General features: G+C 42.3%; 1 protein-coding gene across 2 annotated transcripts; it reads left to right on the top strand.

Annotated features, from left to right (window-relative positions):
• The first annotated feature begins 163 nt into the window (after positions 1-163).
• Cbx3 (chromobox 3) lies at positions 164-14,003 on the top strand. 2 transcript variants are annotated; one of them, XM_076913341.1, is made up of 6 exons: positions 164-487; positions 1,803-1,855; positions 5,069-5,211; positions 7,981-8,143; positions 11,794-11,888; positions 12,791-14,003. In XM_076913341.1, exons 2-6 carry the CDS (start codon positions 1,832-1,834, stop codon positions 12,915-12,917), a joined length of 552 nt encoding a protein of 183 aa, XP_076769456.1. In that variant the 5' UTR covers positions 164-487; positions 1,803-1,831; the 3' UTR covers positions 12,918-14,003. The 2 variants fall into 2 exon arrangements, with proteins under 2 accessions (XP_076769456.1, XP_034375282.1); XM_034519391.2 differs by lacking the exon at positions 164-487 and adding an exon at positions 525-679.
• Positions 14,004-20,151: the final 6,148 nt, after the last annotated feature.

The following is a 20,151-nucleotide window of genomic DNA, read 5'->3' as shown; positions in this document are numbered from 1 at the left end:
GGAAGGCTCGCGCTCAGCGTGTTACTACGTCCGGAACTAGGTCCGGCCCCCACCTCCGCGTAGGGAGCCGAGAAACGGTCGCGCAGTTTGAAATTAACGCCGTCGGGAGGGGCTTAAGCCGGGGCCCGGGCGTGCGGCCACCCAAGCGCGCTCCCTGCAGCTACGCCTTTGCCAATCCGGTCTCCGGGTTCTCGAGCCACACAAATATTTCTACCCGTCCCCAGGGGGTGCTCACTCGGTCCCTCCCAGAAGGACTTGTAGTCCAAGTACAACCCCCGATGCCATAAAGCCTTGGGATCCCGCGCCCTGTGAGAGGTGGTGCTTAAAGAACCCCGCTGTTTATCTCCCGGGCCCTCCAGCTCCGGGCGAGGAGGTGGGCGGAGCCCAGCTTTGGCGCGCTTCGAGACGCAGAACGGCCTCCGCGGTCGGGCCTGCCTGCCTTCCCCCACCCCCCTCAGGAGACCCCCGGGGCGCCACGCCGCGGACGGTGAGCTGCGCGCGCGCCGCCCCCCCCGCAGGACGCGTTCCCGGCGGGCCCCGCGCGGCCTGGGCGTGGGCGGTGCCTCCCCCTCCCCCCCGGCAGAGCTGCCCGCGCCCCCTCCCCTCGGATGTGGCTGAGCTGAAGCGCGCAGGCGGGAGACTCTGCAGGATCCGCGGCCCTGAGCATCGGAGCGGTGAAGTCCGTGGCTTGCTTTCTATTTTGCGCGTGGTGGGGGTTAGGATGCTCTGTGCGCCCGAGGCTGCGGGCCCTGCGCCCCGCCGTGGGCCGCGGGCTGCGGGGAGGCTGGCCGGGGCCTCACTGAGGCGCCGCGGCGGTGTGCGGGGAGATGGTACGATCGTGCATGAGGGTGGGAGCCGGATGACAGCTGCGGAGACTCCAGACAAAGCGCGGGCCTCCCCTCCCCCAGCCTCGCTGCGGGCCCACAGGGAGAGCGGTGCAGCCTCTGCAGCTGCGAGGCCTGAGGCCCCGGGCTTCGGCGCGCTCCCGGCTACGTGGCCGCCGCCGGATGGGGGAGGCGCGGGCCCGTGGCGCAGTGCCCTTGAGCCCCCGCCGCCGCCGCCTTTGTTTCTCCCCGCGGAGGCGCTGACCACGAGGCCCCGCTCTCGAGTGGGGGACGGGCTCTGGACGCGGGAAGGGAGCTGGGAAGGGGCCCTCCTCGAAGTGGAGCGGGCGTGAAGGAGGTCGATTTCTTCTAACATTATCAGGACAGTACTGGGTGTTTGAGGCAGGAGGATTGCTCGGAGTTGAAGCCCAGACTGGACTACAGAGAGTGATTACCTGATTACCTCCCCACACCCCGGAAAAAAAAGAAAGCCAGAAATAGGACTGAGACATCTTAATGTGTTCCTTTCATATCGTGATTGAAGAGGGAGGGCTTCTGAAAAAATAAGGATGGAGTTATATGAGCTCCTGGGATTTTTCAGAAACCTAAAGAAAAAAATCTTAATGGTAGTTTACCGACCAAAGGTAAATAATTGTAACTGGTTTTGAAACAGAAGATTGCCTTTCATGCAAAATAAACATTGAAATTGTTAGAATTCTGTTTGGACTGCAAAAGTAGTAATTCTCACCAAGTAAAGTTGTCTCAGGTACCAGTGTTCCTAGTAAGATTATTTTTACTAACTTAGTTAAAGCACTAACATACTGAAGTTATTAGTAACATAAAATTAACACAGGAACTCAGAACTGTTTTCCTGCATTTTTACCCGAAATTTACATGGTGAAATCCACACAAAACTTGAAGTTGCCTTTTGTGTGTCATGAAAATTTAACTGTCCTACATTTTTTTTTCTTGCAATAGCTCTTCAAGTCTCCGATTAACTTTTAAAAATGGCCTCCAATAAAACTACATTGGTAAGTTTGTAAAAATCTAAAACGTAAGAATCTTAACTGAAGGATTTTTTTTTTCTTTAAATAAAAGCTACAACTAAGAAACCATGTGATGGTGGATCTCTTTGAGTTCGAGGCCAGTCTGGTCTGCAGTGTGAGTTCTAGAATAGTCATGAGAGCTACACAGAAAAACCCGTCTAAGGGTGTGGGTGGGGGAGTTAAAACTCATGGAGGACATGGTTGTGCATTTCTTTAATCCCATCATAAGTGGGTGAATTGCTGTGAATTGGAAGCCAGCTGACTTAAGTGTACTTACCAGCACTCTAAAGAGTTTGTTACACTAAAATAAGGCTTCCCTTAAGGAGGATCACAGTGCATTTTTTTAAACATCGTTGTACAGCTTTTGCTGGATGTTTTTGTTTTGAGGTAAAATGCATGTTTGTGGGTTATACAGCAAGATCTCCAGAGCCCAAGGAAAGGTGGAAAGAAAGAACAGATTCCTAAGATTGTTCCTTGATTTCTTCTACACAGGTATTGTTAATGAACTTAATCATGAAAAGAGTCACCTGGGAAGCTCTATAAAAATCTTGTTGCTTGGCATGATTACCCTTGAATCTGTACTGTTCTGGAGATACTGAGTATTCATTAGTGAACATCAGTGGATTTAGATACAGCTCATGTTGTCATGAGCAAGAATTACAAACTATGTCTGGGAGTAAAAGACTATTAGATCAATTCTGTTTCTTTTAAGCAATTTTCTGACTTGCTAAATCCAATGCTTGTTTTCTTGGGGTTTCTAGCAAGTTAGGCAAATTCATTTTTGTCAAGTTATATTTAAAATAAATAAATTGGGTCAATCAGGCGCTGGAAGCCCACACCTTTAATCCCAGTACTCCAGAGACAGAGGCAGGTAAATAGATCTACACAGCAAGTTCCAGGACACCCAGGGCTACACGGAGAAACCAAAAAAGAAGGGAGGGGGAGAAAATGGGTCTGAAAGTGTATGTTTGTGATCCAGTGTGTGAAATCCTAAAGCACGCAGATTGCCTTGAGTTTAAGGCCAGCCTGGATTCTAAAATCCTAAGTAGTCAGGGCTGCATAGCAAGGCCCTGTCTAGAAAAAATTCATGTCAAAAGAATGAAATTTATGGGGGGAGGGGATGAAATTTACAGTTAGGGTTTCTACATTAATTATGACACATAATTACAAGTATATGGAGGTGTGCATTAACATTTAAGTAAAACAAAACATGGGTTTCGATCCTTAATTTTCTGACCAAAATGGGCAAGAGAGTATTTTTACCTCATATAGTGCATGGCTTCGACTAGTCTGCAGAGTGGACTAGATTCTGTAATCGGAAGCCCATCTGATCACTCTTAGATGACCCAATACAGGTTCAAGCCTTAAATGGTAAAGCATGACTCATCTGGTAAATTTACTTATGGCCCTGTATGCTGATGGATTTAAGTATCCTGGGTTTGAGTGCTGCTGTTGATTTTTTTTTTTTTTTTTTTTTTTTCCCCTGCTTGGATCCTTCACTTGTTAGATGGTTTGAGGGACTAGGCAGGGGGGTGGTGTTTATGGTTCCTTTAAATTTTTTTAAAGTAGCATCTGTAGTTATGTATAGTGGTGCATACCTATAATTCCAGCACTGGGAGAGGCTGAGTCAGAAAGTTAAAGGCTAGACTGGGCTACTATCTCAGAAGTTTTAAAGGGTACAGAGATAGCACTGCTGTGGAAATGAAATGCTTGAGCATACTGTATTGGGTTGTTCTGGTATTCATTCCATGGAGACTTCTAATTAACCATCTCAAGGTTTTTTAAAACACTTCTCTAACAAATCTGCCTATTTGCTTAGACAGTACTCATAAGTAATGTTTTACCCATCTACTCCCAATAGAAAAAAAAAAGACATTTTTGGTTTGGGGGACAAGGTTTTTCTCTGAAGCCCAGGTAATCAACATATTTCAACCTCCTGAGTACTACTAGTGCACACCTCGTGTCGCTCTTGAAAGTAAACTTAGTTGGCTTCCAATTAAGATTCTAGGTTGAAAACCCTAGAAGGAAGTAACTCTTCTCCTAGCAGTGAAATTAAACCAGCATTTTGGACTGTAAAAGTGACGGTATTTTAGCTTTGTTTAAGTAGTCAGGAAAATTTATCTACATGTAATAATTACGGGGAAACCAGTCTTACCCTTTTTAGTTTATGTGTGGTCCCCATGATTGAGCCTATAGTTGGTGGTAAAACTTTGATTTTACTTTGCAGTTAATGTTGGGAAAGGGATGTCTTGGGCTGTAGTTTTAGTAGATCTACTTTGCTGCACTTAATAAGACCAATCATTTGGTGGGGTATGGTGGACCATGCCCATAAATCCAGTACTTGAGGTATAGATTCTGGAATATTGGGAATTCAGGGTCTTCTTAGGTTACATAGTGAATTGGGAGGCTACCCTGCTACATGTGACCCTGTCTTGAGGTTTTGTTTTGGTATGAGTTTGTTTGCTTGTTTTTAACTATTACACTTCAGTCTTAATTGCTTTTCTATTGCTGTGATAAGACCCCATGACCAAGACCATTTATGGGAGAGTTTATTGAGATTTACAATTCCAGAGGGTGAGGGCTTGACCATCCTGCTGAGAAGATGGCCACAGGCATGGCACTTAATTAAGGCAGTAGCTAAGAGGTACAAGGCAGAGCTAAATGCAAACAACATTGACTTTTGAAACCTCACACCGCCACCCCATCCCCCCCACACCTCATCCACCAAGGCCATACAATCCTCAAACAGTTACACTACCTGTCTATGAGCCTATAGAGGCCATTTTCATTTAAAGTACAGTTAATACTTGCTCCATTCTCCATTTGTTTTCTAGTTACTTGTCACTGTGTTGTGATTTAAATGAGTGGTTTTGGGAAACTTGTTCATGTAGAAAACTGGGAAAGGATAAGACTTTCTCAGATGGTTGGGGTTTTTTTGTTTGTTTGTTTTTTGTTTGTTTTTTTAATTCTGTCGTACTGGTGAAGGGTATTTGTTTATAAGTGTAAATCAGTGAAGCAGAGATTTTGCTTTATTATCTGTTGACTCTCTAGGAGGTACTTACCCTGGATCAAAGTAGTTTAAAGGGATAGAGGGTTAAAAACTTTAAAAAAAAAAAAAAAAAGTGTCAGATAAATGAACAATTTGGCCTTCAAATGTACTCAAGTTTTAAATTTTTCCTAATTTCTCTTTTGTTTTAGCAAAAAATGGGAAAGAAACAGAATGGAAAGAGTAAAAAAGTTGAAGAGGCAGAGCCTGAAGAATTTGTTGTAGAAAAAGTACTGGACCGTCGTGTAGTGAATGGGAAGGTGGAGTATTTCCTGAAGTGGAAGGGGTTCACAGAGTAAGAAACCTCAGTGCTTCATTTCTTACGGTTTTGTTGTTTTCAGCCAGGATGTCTCATGTAGCACAGACTAGCCTTGGACTAGCCTTCTCCCAAGTGCTAGAATTATACTTGTTCACTATGCCTCATTTAAGCATTTACTTACTGTTTGTTCTGTTGTGATAGGGTCCCTTGAATCTCAAACTGTCCTTGAACTTGCTCTAAAGGGTAGCCTTAAACTCTGTTATGTCTGGTTCTACCTCCCCAGAGCATAGGCATGTAACACCATACACTTGTTACTTGTTCCTAAGAATTGAACCCAGGGTTTTTATGAATGCTCAACCAGTACTCTACCACCTGCATCCTTGGTCCTTAGGTTAGTAACTTTAATGGTGCTTAGAAGAGCATTAAGTTTTACTCTTAGCTTAAATAGTGAACCAGTTTGATTTGTTCGAGGTTTATTTAAGACTTTGGGGTCTGGAGAGATAACTCAATGCTTAAGAACACTTGTTCTTACTAAGGACCAGGGTTTGATTCCCAGCACCCACAGAGTGGCTCAAAATCATCTCTAACTCAAATTCAAGGGTGTCCAGTACCACCTTCTGTCTGACCTCATGAAGTACCAGGCACCACACATGATGCACGTGTATGCTTACATGCAGAAAAAACATTCATACACTTAAAAAATTAAATTTAAAAAGGTAAGGTTTTAGCAATAGTTGAAACCTAGCATTTTACAGTTTAATTTATTTCTGTACACAGTCAAACTTAGAAAATTAAAGTTCATGCGTAATCTTTAAAGTAGAATGCAAAGGATTAAATGTCATTATGATTTTTTTTTTTATTTTTTTTTATTTTATTTATTTTTTTTTTTTTGGTTTTTCGAGACAGGGTTTCTCTGTGTAGCTCGGGCTGTCCTGGAACTCGCTCTGTATACCACGCTGGCCTCTAACTCAGAAATTCGCCTGCCTCTGCCTCCCAAGTGCTGGGATTAAAGGCTTGCGCCACCACTGCCCGGCTCATTATGACATTATGACATTTTTAAATGACTTATGACATTTTTAAACAAAGCATGTTGTACTGGACTCTTTAAACAAAGCATGTTGTACTGGACTCTTCTTCCCTGTTGTCTCTCCTCCCTCCTGACGCACCTTTTCTACTTCTTTCTCTAAGGCATTTTAATGTTGTATTAAACATTGTACCAGGTTGAATATCTATGACCAAGAACCTAACATTTACAGTATAATATATTTCTAGTAGATAGATGATACTGCAAGTAACACTAAATTTGAGACATTAGCCCTCCTCCCTAAATGAAGTTTTGCCAGTGTTATGGTCTGAAGATCTCAGCAGAGCAAGTTATTGAGCCCAAGATGTTAATGTTGCCATTCCTAATATCCCTGAGGTCACTCATTCCAGCTGTTTCTATAAAGGTATTTATGGCCAGAGTGCAAGACATTAGTGAGTCTGTCAGTTGGTGCAAGGTGATGGATCACACTTTCATATATGTGAGGTGCTCATTTTCTTCATGGCTCTGGCTTTTCATGGAATGGCTGGTTTAGCTTTGTGCTGAGGCAGGAGTGTCAGTCTCACCCCTGAAGCATCTGTATGTGGCTGTCCTAGGCTTTGGGGCCATTGACTTGTCTTTATTCCCTCTGCATGAGATTCATAAAGGCAGCCATAGATGATGTGCTAAGTGAAAGTGACTGTTACAGTGACAACTATGAGCCCTGGAATTCTGTGTGTGTGTCTGTCTGTCTCTCTCTCTCCCTCCCTCCCTCCCTCTCCCTCTCCCCCCTCCCTCCCCCTCCCCCCCTCCCCCTCTCCCTCTCCCTCTCCCTCTGTAAAGAGAAAACATTGGCCTGGGCATGGAGGTACAGCACAGGAGTTCCAGCACTGTGGAAGATGAGACAAGATTGATGGTAGTTGGAGGCCAACTTAGGCTACATAGTGAGGCATTGTTTTTTTGTTTGTTTTAAGTATATGAGTTCACTGTGGCTTTCTTCAGACACACCAGAAGAGGGCATCAGATCCCATTACAGATGGTTGTGAGCCACCATGTTGTTGCTGCGAATTGAACTCTAGATTTCTGGAAGAACAGTCAGTGCTCTTAATGGCTGAGCCAATCTCTACCTCCAGCCCAGAGAGACTATAATGTTTCACATTTAAGAATATCTTGGGATCTTCATTTCCAAAGTATCATTGGAGATCCCAAATCTATTTACATAATATCTAAGGAATTAGGAGTCACTGTTTTTTAAAACCCCAGTATTGAGACTTCATAGTCATCCTATTTAGTACATATGAACCTGTCCCCTTTTTTAAAGAAAGAAATGAAATACAAACTTACATGATTGGGATGTAGCTCAGTTGAGTGCTTGCCTGGCATACGCAAGGTCGTGGGATAAACTGAGTGTGAGAGAGTGTGCTTTTATCCTAGTACTTGGGAGGTAGAGACAGGAGGTAGAGAACTGGATTACATACAGAGTTTGAAGCCAACCACAGTTACATAAAGCGAGTTGCTTATGGAGCAGAAAAATATTAGTATTCAACTGCCTATGAGGTAAAATAGCAGATTGCTCAGGTAGGGATCTGAAAGTGGTTGTGAAGAGAAACGTAGACATTTTAAAATCATGTAGGAAATGGGAGGGCATTCCTTTCTATTATTATTATTATTTTATTAGTGTTAGCCTTTGTCGTGGAATGTTTTTCCTCCAGATAGTATAAATAGGTACAGGTAATGGCAATGTTTAATTGAATTAACTTTTTGTTTTCTCTAACTGAACACAGTGCTGATAATACTTGGGAACCAGAAGAAAATTTAGATTGTCCAGAATTAATTGAAGCATTTCTTAATTCTCAAAAAGCTGGTAAAGAAAAAGATGGTACAAAAAGGAAATCTTTATCTGACAGTGAATCTGATGATAGCAAATCAAAGAAGAAGAGAGATGCTGTAAGTATGAAGTGTAGCCATTAGACTGGCTCTTACCAAAAGTCGATGACTTAAGTTTTAATTGCTTTGAACTTTTTTCCAGCTAGAATACTTTTTGTTTAGTTCATATTTTGTTCTTTAAGTTAGCATCCAAAGTGATAGGTTTCCTTATGTTCTTTTCATACATAGTCCCCATTATACTTGGTTGTAATTCATCTCCCTACGCCTTTCCCTTTGTTAGTGTCCTTTGAGGGTTGGTCTCATGTAGCAGAGAGTGAGTGGCCTTGCACCACTCATCCTGTTACCTGACTTTTGCTTAAAACTAGGTGAGGTGTCTTGAAGACAAGTTTTCTCATTGTAGCTCTGTCTAGCTTCAAAGTCACAAATCTGCCTGCCTTCGCCTCCTAAGTGCTGGAATTAAAGACATTCACTGTCATACCCAGCTAAGACTATTTTCCATGTGTATGGTGCTTGGCCTATATGTCTGTCTACCTCGTGCATGCTCAGAAGCTAGGTAACAGTGTCAGTCAGGTACCTTGGGACTGAAATTATAGGCAGTGTGGGCTACCATTGTAGGTGCTTGCAATTGAACTTAGATTCTTTGGTAAATGCCTCTAGCTGCTCCAGCCCAAAGTATACTTTTAAACTCCAATTAAGAAAAAAGAAAGAGGCCAGGCAGTGGTGTCGCACGCCTTTAATCCCAGCACGTGGGAGGCAGAGACAGGTGGATTTCTGAGTTCGAGGACAGCCAGGGCTATACAGAGAAACCCTGCCTCAAAAAAACAAAAAGAAAAGAAAAAGAAAAACCAAAAAAAGAAAGAAACCTTTTCTAGAGTTAGGCATGGTGTCACAGATTTGGTCATCTGTACCCTTTGCTTTAACTAGATTGTACTTCTTTTCTATTGGCCTAGTGTGATAATTGGAAGAAAGGTCTGATGCTGAATTCGGCTTATACTCCAAGCACTCGGCACACATTAAATTGGTTGGTAACGGACTGGGTTTCAAGTGTGGTCATATCAATTAGGTAACAAGAACCTTTCGTATAGAGCACTAAATCAACCCTGTTGAGTCTGGATAATGATTCCATTGTATGTATGAGAAAACAAGATTAATTACAGTGGAGATCTGAAAGTAAAGCATATGCTTAAGGGAAGTATTTTTAGTAGTAATGCCTAAGCTAGGTTGAGCCAGCAGCACTCTGAACAGCCTAGTTCATAGTGATCCACTACCAAAAACCTATAACATAGGGACTAATTGTTTCTGATAGATAATAAGTCTGAACCACAGATCTTAATTAATTTACCTAGACCTAAAAGGCTAGAGTTGTTAATCTAACCCAGTCTGGTTACACAGATATGAAACTTGAGAAATTTTAGTTTTTTGATATCATCAGTTCTCAAATACTTAAACAGTATGTAGGCTATAATTATCAATATATATTGTTTTAGAATTGAAAAGTGGCCAGGTAGGAGGCATGGCTTTAATTCCAGTGCTGGGGAGACAGAGGCAGGCAGGTCTCTCTGAGATCCAGACCAGCCTGGTCTATAAGTAAGACCCTAAGGAGGTTGGGAGCAGACATTTTAGGGTTGCAGAACTGGTTAAGAGCACGTGCTGCTCTTCCAGAGGATCTATTTGGTTCCCAGCACCCACTTGATAGCTCATAATAGTCTGTAACTCCAGTTCCAAAGAATCCAACACACTCTTCTGACTTCATGGACACCAGGGACACAGACATATGTGTAGGTTAAATACTCTTTAAACACAGAAATAATTTTAAGATAACAGTTTTCAAGTACTAGTAATTAAAGAACATGAGCTACTCTTGTCACACGTTATGTGAGTACTCAGAATTGTTTGTAACTCCAGCTTCAGGGGATTCAGTGCCCTTTCTGCCCTCCAAAAGCACCGGTATTTACAGGTGCTCAGAAAAAAAGTAGACATGATAAGTAGCAATACCAAAAAAAAAAAAAAAAAAAAAAAAAAAACTAAACAAGAATAATGGTTTATATGTACAACTGATGGAAACTGGGCAAGCTGGCATCCACCTGTAATCCTAATACTTGAGAAGTGGATTCAAGGTCATTAGCCACCTAGCAAGCCTTCACTACATTAAAACCATAACCTTTTTTTTTTTAATGCATTTATACAAATACATACAAGCATGCATATAAATAAAACCTATTGGATATAGAGCATGTTGTGAAAAAGAGGTGTCTTCAATGTCTAGTTTAAGGAAGACAGGGTTGGTCATGATGGTTTGTACCTACAATCCTAGCACTTGAGGGACTGAGGTAAGAGAAATGTATCGAGACTTTGAAGCTGGGTCAGGTTTCAGAGAACTTGTCTACAAAATAAAGGGATTGTGGTTTTGAGACAGTCTTATATAACCCAGGCTAGCCTTTAACCCCTGATCCTCCAACCTCCATCTACCAAGTACTGGAACAGTCCCAGGACTCATGGCACCATGCCTAGCTTCCTGTGATAAATTTTAGGGAAACTGTGTGAGCACAATCCCAAGTCAAATAACTCAAAATATGATGTGATAACTAATTTGTTTTGTTTTTGAGACAGGGTCTCTACATAGCCCTGGTTGTCCTAGAACTCAAACTCAGAGATCATCTATCTCTGCCTCCAGAGTGCTGGGATTAAAGTTTGCGTCACTATGCCCAGCAATAATAACTAGTATTACATTAAAAATGTTAATAATGGATCAGAGTGTATGTATATATGCAGCTGCCACAAAGTCAGAAGAGGGAGTTGTCCCCTGGAACTGGGAGTTAGAGGTGGTTGTGAGCCATCATGTGGATGCTGAGAACTGAACCAAGTTCTCTACAAAGCAAGTGCTCTAACTACAGAGCCATCTCTAGCCCCTTGTGGCTTTTGTATGTATGTTTTTAGGCCACAGTCTTGCTATGTAGCCCAAGGTGCACTTAAACATACAATATCCCCAAGGACTGAAGTTATAGGCTTTTGTAAGTGCTACTGTAAGTGGCTGCATATGTATTTACTTGTTTTTGGTTTTATTGGTGGGTGACTCTTTTTTTGGTTTTGGTTTTGGTTTTTCGAGACAGGGTTTCTCTGTGTAGTCCTGGCTGTCCTGGAACTCACTCTGTAGACCAGGCTGGCCTCGAACTCAGATATCCGCCTGCCCTGCCTCCCAAGTGCTGGGATTAGAGGTGTGCGCCACCACTGCCCAGCTGGTGGGTGATTCTTGATCAATTTTCACTAGTCTAGGCTATCCTTGAACTTCTAAAGGTTCTGCCTCTATCTCTAAAGTTCTAGGTTTATAGGCATTTAAAATTTAATTTTCAAGAGTGCATAATTGTTCAGTATGTTGTCTCACACTATAGTTCTAATGGTCAATAAATTAAAGCAGGATGGTTGAAAATTTGGAGCTAATCTAGGCTTAAAGGGTCTTGTCTAGCCCAGGCTTAATACTAATTCCTGATATTTCTGCCTCCAGCTACCAAGTGCTGGACCAAGCCCAGGATTTCTCACAATCTACCAATAAAACTATGTCCCCAGTCTCAGCATGTTTTCATATCAAACTTCAGCTCTTGTTCTGATTGTTCCTGGGTTACTGTTCGGAAAGTTGAATTTCATTAAAAAATTTACTGTTACTTGTTATGCAGAAATAACTTATTTAAGCTCTTACTTAACCCTATAAACAGGCTGACAAACCAAGGGGCTTTGCCAGAGGTCTTGATCCTGAACGAATAATTGGTGCCACAGACAGCAGTGGAGAATTAATGTTTCTCATGAAATGGTAAGTGTGCAGCCAGTTGTTTTGTTGGGTTTGGTTTTTTATTTTATTTTGGTTTTTTGCTTGTTTTAGTTTTTTTGGTTTTACTTTGTGCTGTGTGTGTACGTGCGTGCATGCTCTGCTTGTGGGTGTGGATTCCAGAGTTCAAACTTAGGGTGCCAGGCTTGTGTGCCAAGCATCTTTTACTGCTAAACCCCCTTAGTGGCCCTCATTAAACATAAAAGAATAGATAAATTGGTTAGGATGTTGTGTGTGTGGTGTGTCTGTGTATTTTGGGGTAAGTGGGAGTTGGGGGGGTGGTGAGCATCTCACTGTGTAACCACCCTAGCTTATCAACTCAGCAGCGCTCTGCCTGGCTTTGCCCCTCAAGTGTTGAAGATTAAAGGCTAATTCTAATGCAAGGTTTCTTAAGTAGGGTGGAAAGTAATTAGCTGAGCATAGTGGCTCAAGCCGGTAAACCCAGCGGGCTGAGTAGATTGTCATGAGTTAGTGTAAGTTGAAAGACAAATGCATGGCCTATTTTGAGAAGTAAAGCTTTTTGAAATGTAACCTCAGCTACCATACAACCCTCTCTAGCAGCACTTAACATTCATTTTGATTTAATTATTATTTATTGAATGGATCTCAGTTAACATACAGAGGTTTTTGGTTTTTTTTTTTTTTTTTTTTTTTTTTTTTTTTTTTTTTTTTTTTTTTTTTTGTTTGTTTGTTTTTTGGTTTTTCGAGACAGGGTTTCTCTGTAGTCCTGGCTGTCCTGGAACTCACTCTGTAGACCAAGCTGACCTCGAACTCAGAAATCCGCCTGCCTCTGCCTCCCAAGTGCTGGGATTAAAGGTGTGAGCCACCACCGCCCGGCTACATACAGAGTTTAAAACATTTAACCAGTTTCTTCTCCCTCACAACAGGAAGGACTCAGATGAGGCTGACTTGGTGCTGGCAAAGGAGGCAAACATGAAGTGTCCTCAGATTGTCATCGCCTTCTATGAGGAGAGGCTGACTTGGCATTCTTGTCCCGAAGATGAAGCACAATAATTGTTTGCATTTATATATATATTTATATATATATATAAAGTCTGGATCTTGGGTTTTGAAATTACTAGTGTGGAAAAAATAGCATTCTGATGAAAATCAAGTTTGATATGCTGGTTTTGAAAGTATTGACGGTAGTTGGGATAGTTTTGGTTTTTGTTCTGCATCAAAAGGCACTGATTGCTTTGCGCAAGTGAGAGCTTTCTGTAGCTGCTTCCTTTAACGATAGAATATCTGATACCATGTTGTATTTCCTCAGCATTGAAAAACAGCTTTTCTTAAATGCTGGGGAGATTTTACAGTCATTACTCAGTCTGAATTTATTTTTAATTTTAACTGGGACACAGAAGGACCATTCTGGGTTTTTTTGTTTGTATGCGGTGTATGCATAAAACACAATGACTTGTTTGTTTTGTCTTGTTTTTAATACTTAACTGAAGATGAAAACACAAGTTGATGAGATTCCTTTATTGTGAACATTTTTCTGAAACCATAATCTTTCAGATTAAGCAGATTCTGTAATTTATTGGATAGTTTAAAAGCAACCACATCAGAATTGATGTATTATCACATAAATGTAGTCGTTTATTTGCAGAATGTTGTCCATAGCAACTCTACCTTCAGAAAATGGAATTAAAATCGTAGTGTGACTTAATAAAAAGACTTGAGCCTAGTGTGGTGGCACTGGCCCTTAGCCCCAGCGCTCTAGAGGCAAGTCCAGGCCAGCCAGTCTGCCTAAAGGTTCCTCTGGTGAACCATTCCTTTGTAGAAAGTTAAAATCTGTACTAAAAGTTCATTATTCGTGGAATCTGTTTGATGTGGAGATAGAATCATGGTTGGAGCTAATGTTGGCAATTGAAGACCTGCTGACTAAGTGAACAAAATTCGCTAATACCAATTAATGACTTGCATGCTTTTTCTTTACCCTTACTCATTCCTTACTGGTAGGATCAATCTTTTCAGTATTTGCCTTCTGGTTCAATGAGCCAGAAAAGTAACTTTGTAGTATCAGAATGTCATCCAACTGTATATTTACTTTATTGTAAATAATGGTGAACAGTGGTCAATAAATAGTTTTATATTCCTTTATGTGATGACTTTCTTTGTCATTGTCTGGTTTGCTTTGGGAACATGGACACATAGTTTATCCTTTATTTTGTCTTTGAGTCAGGACCTCTTTGTATTTATGCTCTCCTTAAACAGTCATCCTCTCTCAGCCTCCCCAGTGCCAGGAAAGGTTTTTGGTTTGTTACTTTAAAATAGCCTCACATCAGGTTAGGCTTTAACTTCTGGTGTTCCTGCTTCTACCTTATGAGTCCTGGGACCATAGACATAAATCATTAACACATCTTAATTATACACACGTGTATTTATTTACGCACTGTCAGTATGGGCTGGGTAGTCGAAACAGTGACCATCTGCGCAATAGAGGTTTCATGAAGCTGGGAGCCATCCTGGCCTGGTGCTGAAGATGTTGGGAGACCCAAGAAGCTTAAGAGTGTGATGGGAGCAGCATGGACAGGCTGACTAAACCTGAAGCAAGATGGCAGGCAAGACGTCATTTTCTTTGGATCTCCCTCTTTATTTCTTTATTTTTTTAAAAATTTTGCTTTTAATTAAGGGGGCAGTGAGTGCCAGTACCTTTAGAGAATGGGGAACAACGCTGGTATCTGGAGTTACAGATGTGAACCACCCATAGTGGATGCTGTGAACTGAACTCTTGTTGTCTTGAGGAACAGAAAGTGTTTCTCACTCTAAGCCCACCTTGGACTCATATCGGGGTCACTGTTGGAAGGTCTGCACACTCTAGGGAGAGTCTTTACCCTCAGTTAAAATTGAAAATACCCATGTAAACCCACACAGAGACTTTTTTTTATTCCTAGCCCTTCAAGTTGACCTTTAACCTTTACACCTATTCATCTTTTCAGTGTCTTAATTAGGCAGTACTTGTTGAAACTGTCAGGGGAGTCGGTGTTTTTGTTTTGGTTTTATTTATTTATTTATTTGATGTATGTGAGTACACTGTGACTGTCTTCAGACACACACCAGAAGAGGGCATCAGATCTCATTACAGATGGTTGTGAACCACCATGTGGTTGCTGGGAATTGAACTCAGGACCTCTGGAAGAGCAGACAGTGCTCTTGACCACTGAGCCATCTCTCCAGCCCAAGGGAGTCAGTTTTAATGATTTTTTTGTTTTGTTTTGTTTTGTTTTTGTTTTTCGAGACAGGGTTTCTCTGTGTAGCCCTGGCTGTCCTGGAACTCATTCTGTAGACCAGGCTGGCCTCAAACTCAGAAATCCACCTGCTTCTGCCTCCCAAGTGCTGGGATTAAAGGTGTGTGCCACACCACACCCGGCTAGGATTGCTTTCTTTAACTGCCAGAAATCCTCTACAGTCTAGGTTGAACCCATTTCTGGATACTTGAGCTGCCTTTTGGAGTTTGGGAAACTTTGGCCCATGATACCTAAATGATGTATTTTTAAAAGGAAAATAAATTAGTTTCAAGTATGACTATACCTGACTTCAAGTTCTATTACAGAGTCAAAAACAACATGGTACTGACACAAAACCAGACACATAGGTAAATAGAACAGAACAGAAAACCTAGATGTTGATCCATGAAGCTGCAACCACCTGTTATTTGACAAAGATGACAAAATACTGGAGAATGTTAAAGCCCAGACACTCCAGATGCATTCTGTCCCCTCACAGCTGCTGCAAACAGCTGACAAGGTCACCTCCAGCTGCAGTCCACCTGCCTGCTTTCACAAATACACAAGTATTTCTCTGTCCTATCCCAGTTTCTGGGAATGGTCCCCTTCAGATACAAAGCCATAAACAAAAGAGCTTCAGGCAAGGACAAGTGACCTGTCACATACTAAGCTCATTGTTCTTTCTAATCCCCTTATCCTGAAATGTGCTTGAGACTTTCAAACACTTGTCTCAGCCGAAATATAGAAAACAAAATGTCTCAGCCTGATTAGATAATGTCAACTGACCTTGTCTCCATTTTCTGTGGCACAACACCTCCCCACTCACCCCCAACTCTCTCAAAAGGACCTTAAAAGCACAGGTTCTGTTGTCATAGGCAGGCTGAAGCTTTTTGCTTCTGAACTCACAGTTATATCTGAATCTTTCCCCTGAAGAGCAATCCAACTTCATGTTTCTCTGAAACCCTGTTTCTTCCTAAACACCTACCAGAAAGGACAGCCTCTTTAACAGATAGTTCTGAAAAGAATTGGATCCCAGCTGCCATTCTGGCTTGCTTTCTTTTTTTTTTTTTTTTTTTTGGTTTTTCGAGACACGGTTTCACTGTGTAGCCCTGGCTGTCCTGGAACTCACTCTGTAGACCAGGCTGGCCTCTAACTCAGAAATTTGCCTGCCTCTGCCTCCCAAGTGCTGGGATTAAAGGCGTGCGCCACCACCACCGGGCCTGGCTTGCTTTCAACATTGGATAAACACCATGAGTCAAAGCCACTTAAGAAAGGAGTTTTTTCAGTTTATAGGTCACAGTCCCTCACTGAGGAAAGTTAGAACAGGAACTCAAGCAGGAACTGAAGCAGAAGTCATGGAGGAATTCTACTTGCTGATTCATGCTTTGATAACTCAGGTTCTTGTACAACTTGAGCGCATCTGCCTGGGATGCTACTTACCCACAGTGAGCTGGGCCCACCTACAACTAGCAGTCATAACAGAGTACTGCAGACAGACCAACCTGATTCAAGCAATACCCAGTTGAAACTCCTTCTTCCCAGGCTATTCAAGTTGACAATAAAAGCTAGCCAGCATACCTAAGAGTAAAATGACACACGACCCTTATCTGCTTTTTTTTGTTTGTTTGTTTTTGTTTTTTCAAGACAGGGTTTCTCTGTGTGGCCCTGGCTGTCCTGGAACTCACTCTGTAGACCAGGCTGGCCTGAACTCAGAAATCCACCTGCCTCTGCCTCCCAAGTGCTGGGATTAAAGGCGTGTGCCACCACCACCCAGCTGACTTTTTTTTTTTTTTAAGCATTCTTTTTTTTTTCATTTTTTAATTTATGTCTTTGTTTATGAATGAATGAGTGAATACAATGTCGCTATTTTCAGACACACCAGAAGAGGGCACAGGATCTCATTACAGATGGTTTTGAGCCACCATGTGTTTGCTGGGAATTGAACTCAGGACCTCTGGAAGAACAGTCGGTGCTCTTAACCACTGAGCCACCTCTCCAGCCCCAGATCAAAGACCTTGATGTAAAATCGGAGCCCTCTAAAACAGCTAGGAGTAGAGGAGTTTCAAGATGTAGGAACAGGTTTAGCATGATAGCTAACCAACTAACTCTTTGGGAATACTTAGCTCTTAGAACTGCTTGACGCCAAGACCTTCAGTGTTGGTTGCCTCTGGGACTTCTGGGACCAGGAGAGGAAATAAAGAGCAAGCAGAGCTAATACAGCAGAGTAGAATGAGGGTCAGAGGAGAGGAGGTTCCAGCTGGCAGAAGAGTAGGTTCCAGCTGGCAGAAGAATAAGTAGGGTCGGTGAGTAGAGTTTGAGAAGACAGTTGGTGACGGTTGAGACAGGAAAAGCTGAGCTGAGCAGAGAAGATATTGTTAGGAAACAGTAAAAGAACCCACACAAAGTAGCAAAAAGAAAAAAAATAAAAGCTACAAACAGATAGAAAGGCTTTTCAGTAGGAAAGAAAACTGTAGTGTGTAGTTTCTACTACTCTGCTTTAAGCTCTGGGCCGACTGCACTACCAGCCATCATCCTCCTTCCCTTGGATCCGAAGATGAAACACACACACATAGCTCATTTTTTACCCGCCTTATGGCCCAGCAGCTGGGCTCTTCTAAGCCTCAACCCTTTACTCCTTGCTCAACACTAAGTCTACCCTTAGCTTAGTTGTCAGTTACCTTCTCCTTGCTCAATACCCTACATCTGCCCTCAGTTTAGTTGCGTTTCTAACCTTCCACCTTGGGAAGCCACCAATGGCCACTCCGCATGAGATTTCACACTGGCTGGTGACTTTCTCCCTCTGAAGCATGGTGAATTCCCTTTCTTTTCCTGCCTGCAGAAACCTAGAAGCCCCGCCTCTTCTGCCATTGGTTGCTGGCATCTTTATTGATCATTCAAGAACCAATTAGGGGCCAGGCAGTGGTGGCGCACGCCTTTAATCCCAGCACTTGGGAGGCAGAGGCAGGTGGATTTCTGAGTTCGAAGCCAGCTGGTCTACAGAGTGAGTCCAGGACAGCCAGGACTACACAGAGAAACCCTGTCTCGAAAAACCAAAAATAAATAAATAAATAAATAAATAAATAAATAAATAAATAAATAAAACAATTGGGGAACAAGATCTTCAGATCTTCATCTCTTCATCGCTTGCAGATTCCCATTGAAGCATCAGAACCACTCCCTAGAGAAAACAAACCTCATGGAATTAAAACGCTCTTATAACAAAGAAGAGCATTAATCTTGAGATGATACCTGGGACTAGTGGACGGTGACTCCAGACAGAAGACCTGGAAAGATTGAAGGATTTAAAACCCCAGGAATTCTCATAATTGAGAATGGCAGGCTTCACAACCAGGGTCTACCTGTACTGGAACACGTGTGACAATCCACTAACAGGGTCATGACAACCAGTCACGTTAGAGACAACACCTGAAGTCTTTCCTCATGCAACTAAAGCATCATGGGAAACATCTACCCCAAATCCCACCTTACCCCCAAAATGTCTATAAGATCCCTATCCACATGGAATAAAGTGCGTGAGTTATTTCACCAAGAATTATCTGAGGGTGGTTGTTTTATTAAGCTATAACACTCTAAGGAAGAATTTTCTCTCCTGAAGCATTCATCACTAAAACTTGGCTCCACCCAGCAGGTCAGACTTCATTCTAGCCACAGCCCCTTGCTGCTGAGTCTACTAGCTGAAGTATGTTCACTGATAGTTGCAACCACATATAGCCATTCACTTAGAGACTCCATCTATGTTTTCTGAGCACTCTCCGCAGCTCGTCCCTACTGCTGCCAATAAGCACCACAGCTGCTATGGTACTGGAAGAGGGCTGCTGTCCTGCCCACCCTGGTTTCCCCTCAGAGAGCTGTAACACTTAGGCTGTTCAGGCCAGGCCAGAGCCCGTTGGAACCTTTCTTTCCGGCCTGGCTAGGGATCCTCGGATTGCTCCGTCTGCCCTGAGCAACCAGCAGGCTTTGCTTCTGCATCCAAATGGAGAGGCAGGCACACAGCCCAGCAATGAAACAGACCACAGAAAAGAAGTCTGCCGGTTATATCTGACAGAGGATTAATGTCTAGAATATACAAAGAATTTGAAAACTAAACTCTTAAATAAGCAACCCAATTAAAAAGAAAAACAGGCTAAAAATCTGAATAAAGTTGGTAAAAGAAGAAATACTAGCTGTGTGCTGGTAGTGCACACCTTTAATCCCAGCACAGCAGAGTCAAAGGCAGGTGGCATATCTCAGAGTTCAAGGCCAGCCTGATCTAGTCTACAGAGCTAGTTCCAGGACAGCCATGGCTACATAGAGAAATACAAAATACAAAAACCAATAAGTATTTTGGGGGTGTTTTGTTCTTGTTTGGTTTTTGATTGGTTGTCATTGGTTTGTTTGGGTGGGTGGGTAGTTAATTTTTTATTATGGGATTTTTGTTTTGTTTTGTTTTTGTTTTTGTTTTTGTTTTTGTTTTTGTTTTTTGAGACAGGGTCTCACTATGTAGCCTGGCCTGGCCTGGCCTGGAACTTTAGGTATAGACTCGGCAGACCCTGAGTTCTCAGAGATCTGCCTGCCTCTGTCTCCAGAGTGCTGGGATTTAAAATGTATGCCACCATGAGCAGCCAAATAAAGAATTTTAAAACTGTTGGGACTCCTAGCTATTAGGGAAATGCAAATAAAAAATACTGTGAGATCTAATCTCATCCCAGTCGGGCAAGTTACTGGCAAGAAAACAAAAGCAGGTGTGGAGACCTATACCTTTATCAATCAGGAGGCAGAGGCTGGTGGAGTTCAAAGCTAGCCTGGTCTACATAGTAAGTTCCAGGCTCCCAAAACAGAATATATATTTACATATATTTGCTACCTTCTTCTTTCTTTCTTCTTTTAATCTAATACATTATGAACAATCATTACTGATGGCCAAGATTCAAACCAAGTCTTTTCAGGTACGTTGTATTCAAAGAACTGAAAATAAGGATTCAATTAGAGTTGTAGTTGGGGGTGGGGAATTGTACTATATA

The sequence above is a fragment of the Arvicanthis niloticus genome, chromosome 15 (assembly GCF_011762505.2).
Source record: "Arvicanthis niloticus isolate mArvNil1 chromosome 15, mArvNil1.pat.X, whole genome shotgun sequence".
NCBI classification, from domain to species: Eukaryota; Metazoa; Chordata; class Mammalia; order Rodentia; family Muridae; genus Arvicanthis; species Arvicanthis niloticus.
This window is presented reverse-complemented; position numbering and strand designations above follow the sequence as displayed.

Bases quoted from the DNA above. Each gene is read 5' to 3' on its own strand.
- Cbx3 (XM_076913341.1), top strand. From the start codon at position 1,832: ATGGCCTCCAATAAAACTACATTG. The intron at 1,856-5,068 runs GTAAGTTTGTAA...CTTTTGTTTTAG, and splicing joins CCTCCAATAAAACTACATTG to CAAAAAATGGGAAAGAAACA. The intron at 11,889-12,790 runs GTAAGTGTGCAG...CCCTCACAACAG, and splicing joins TTAATGTTTCTCATGAAATG to GAAGGACTCAGATGAGGCTG.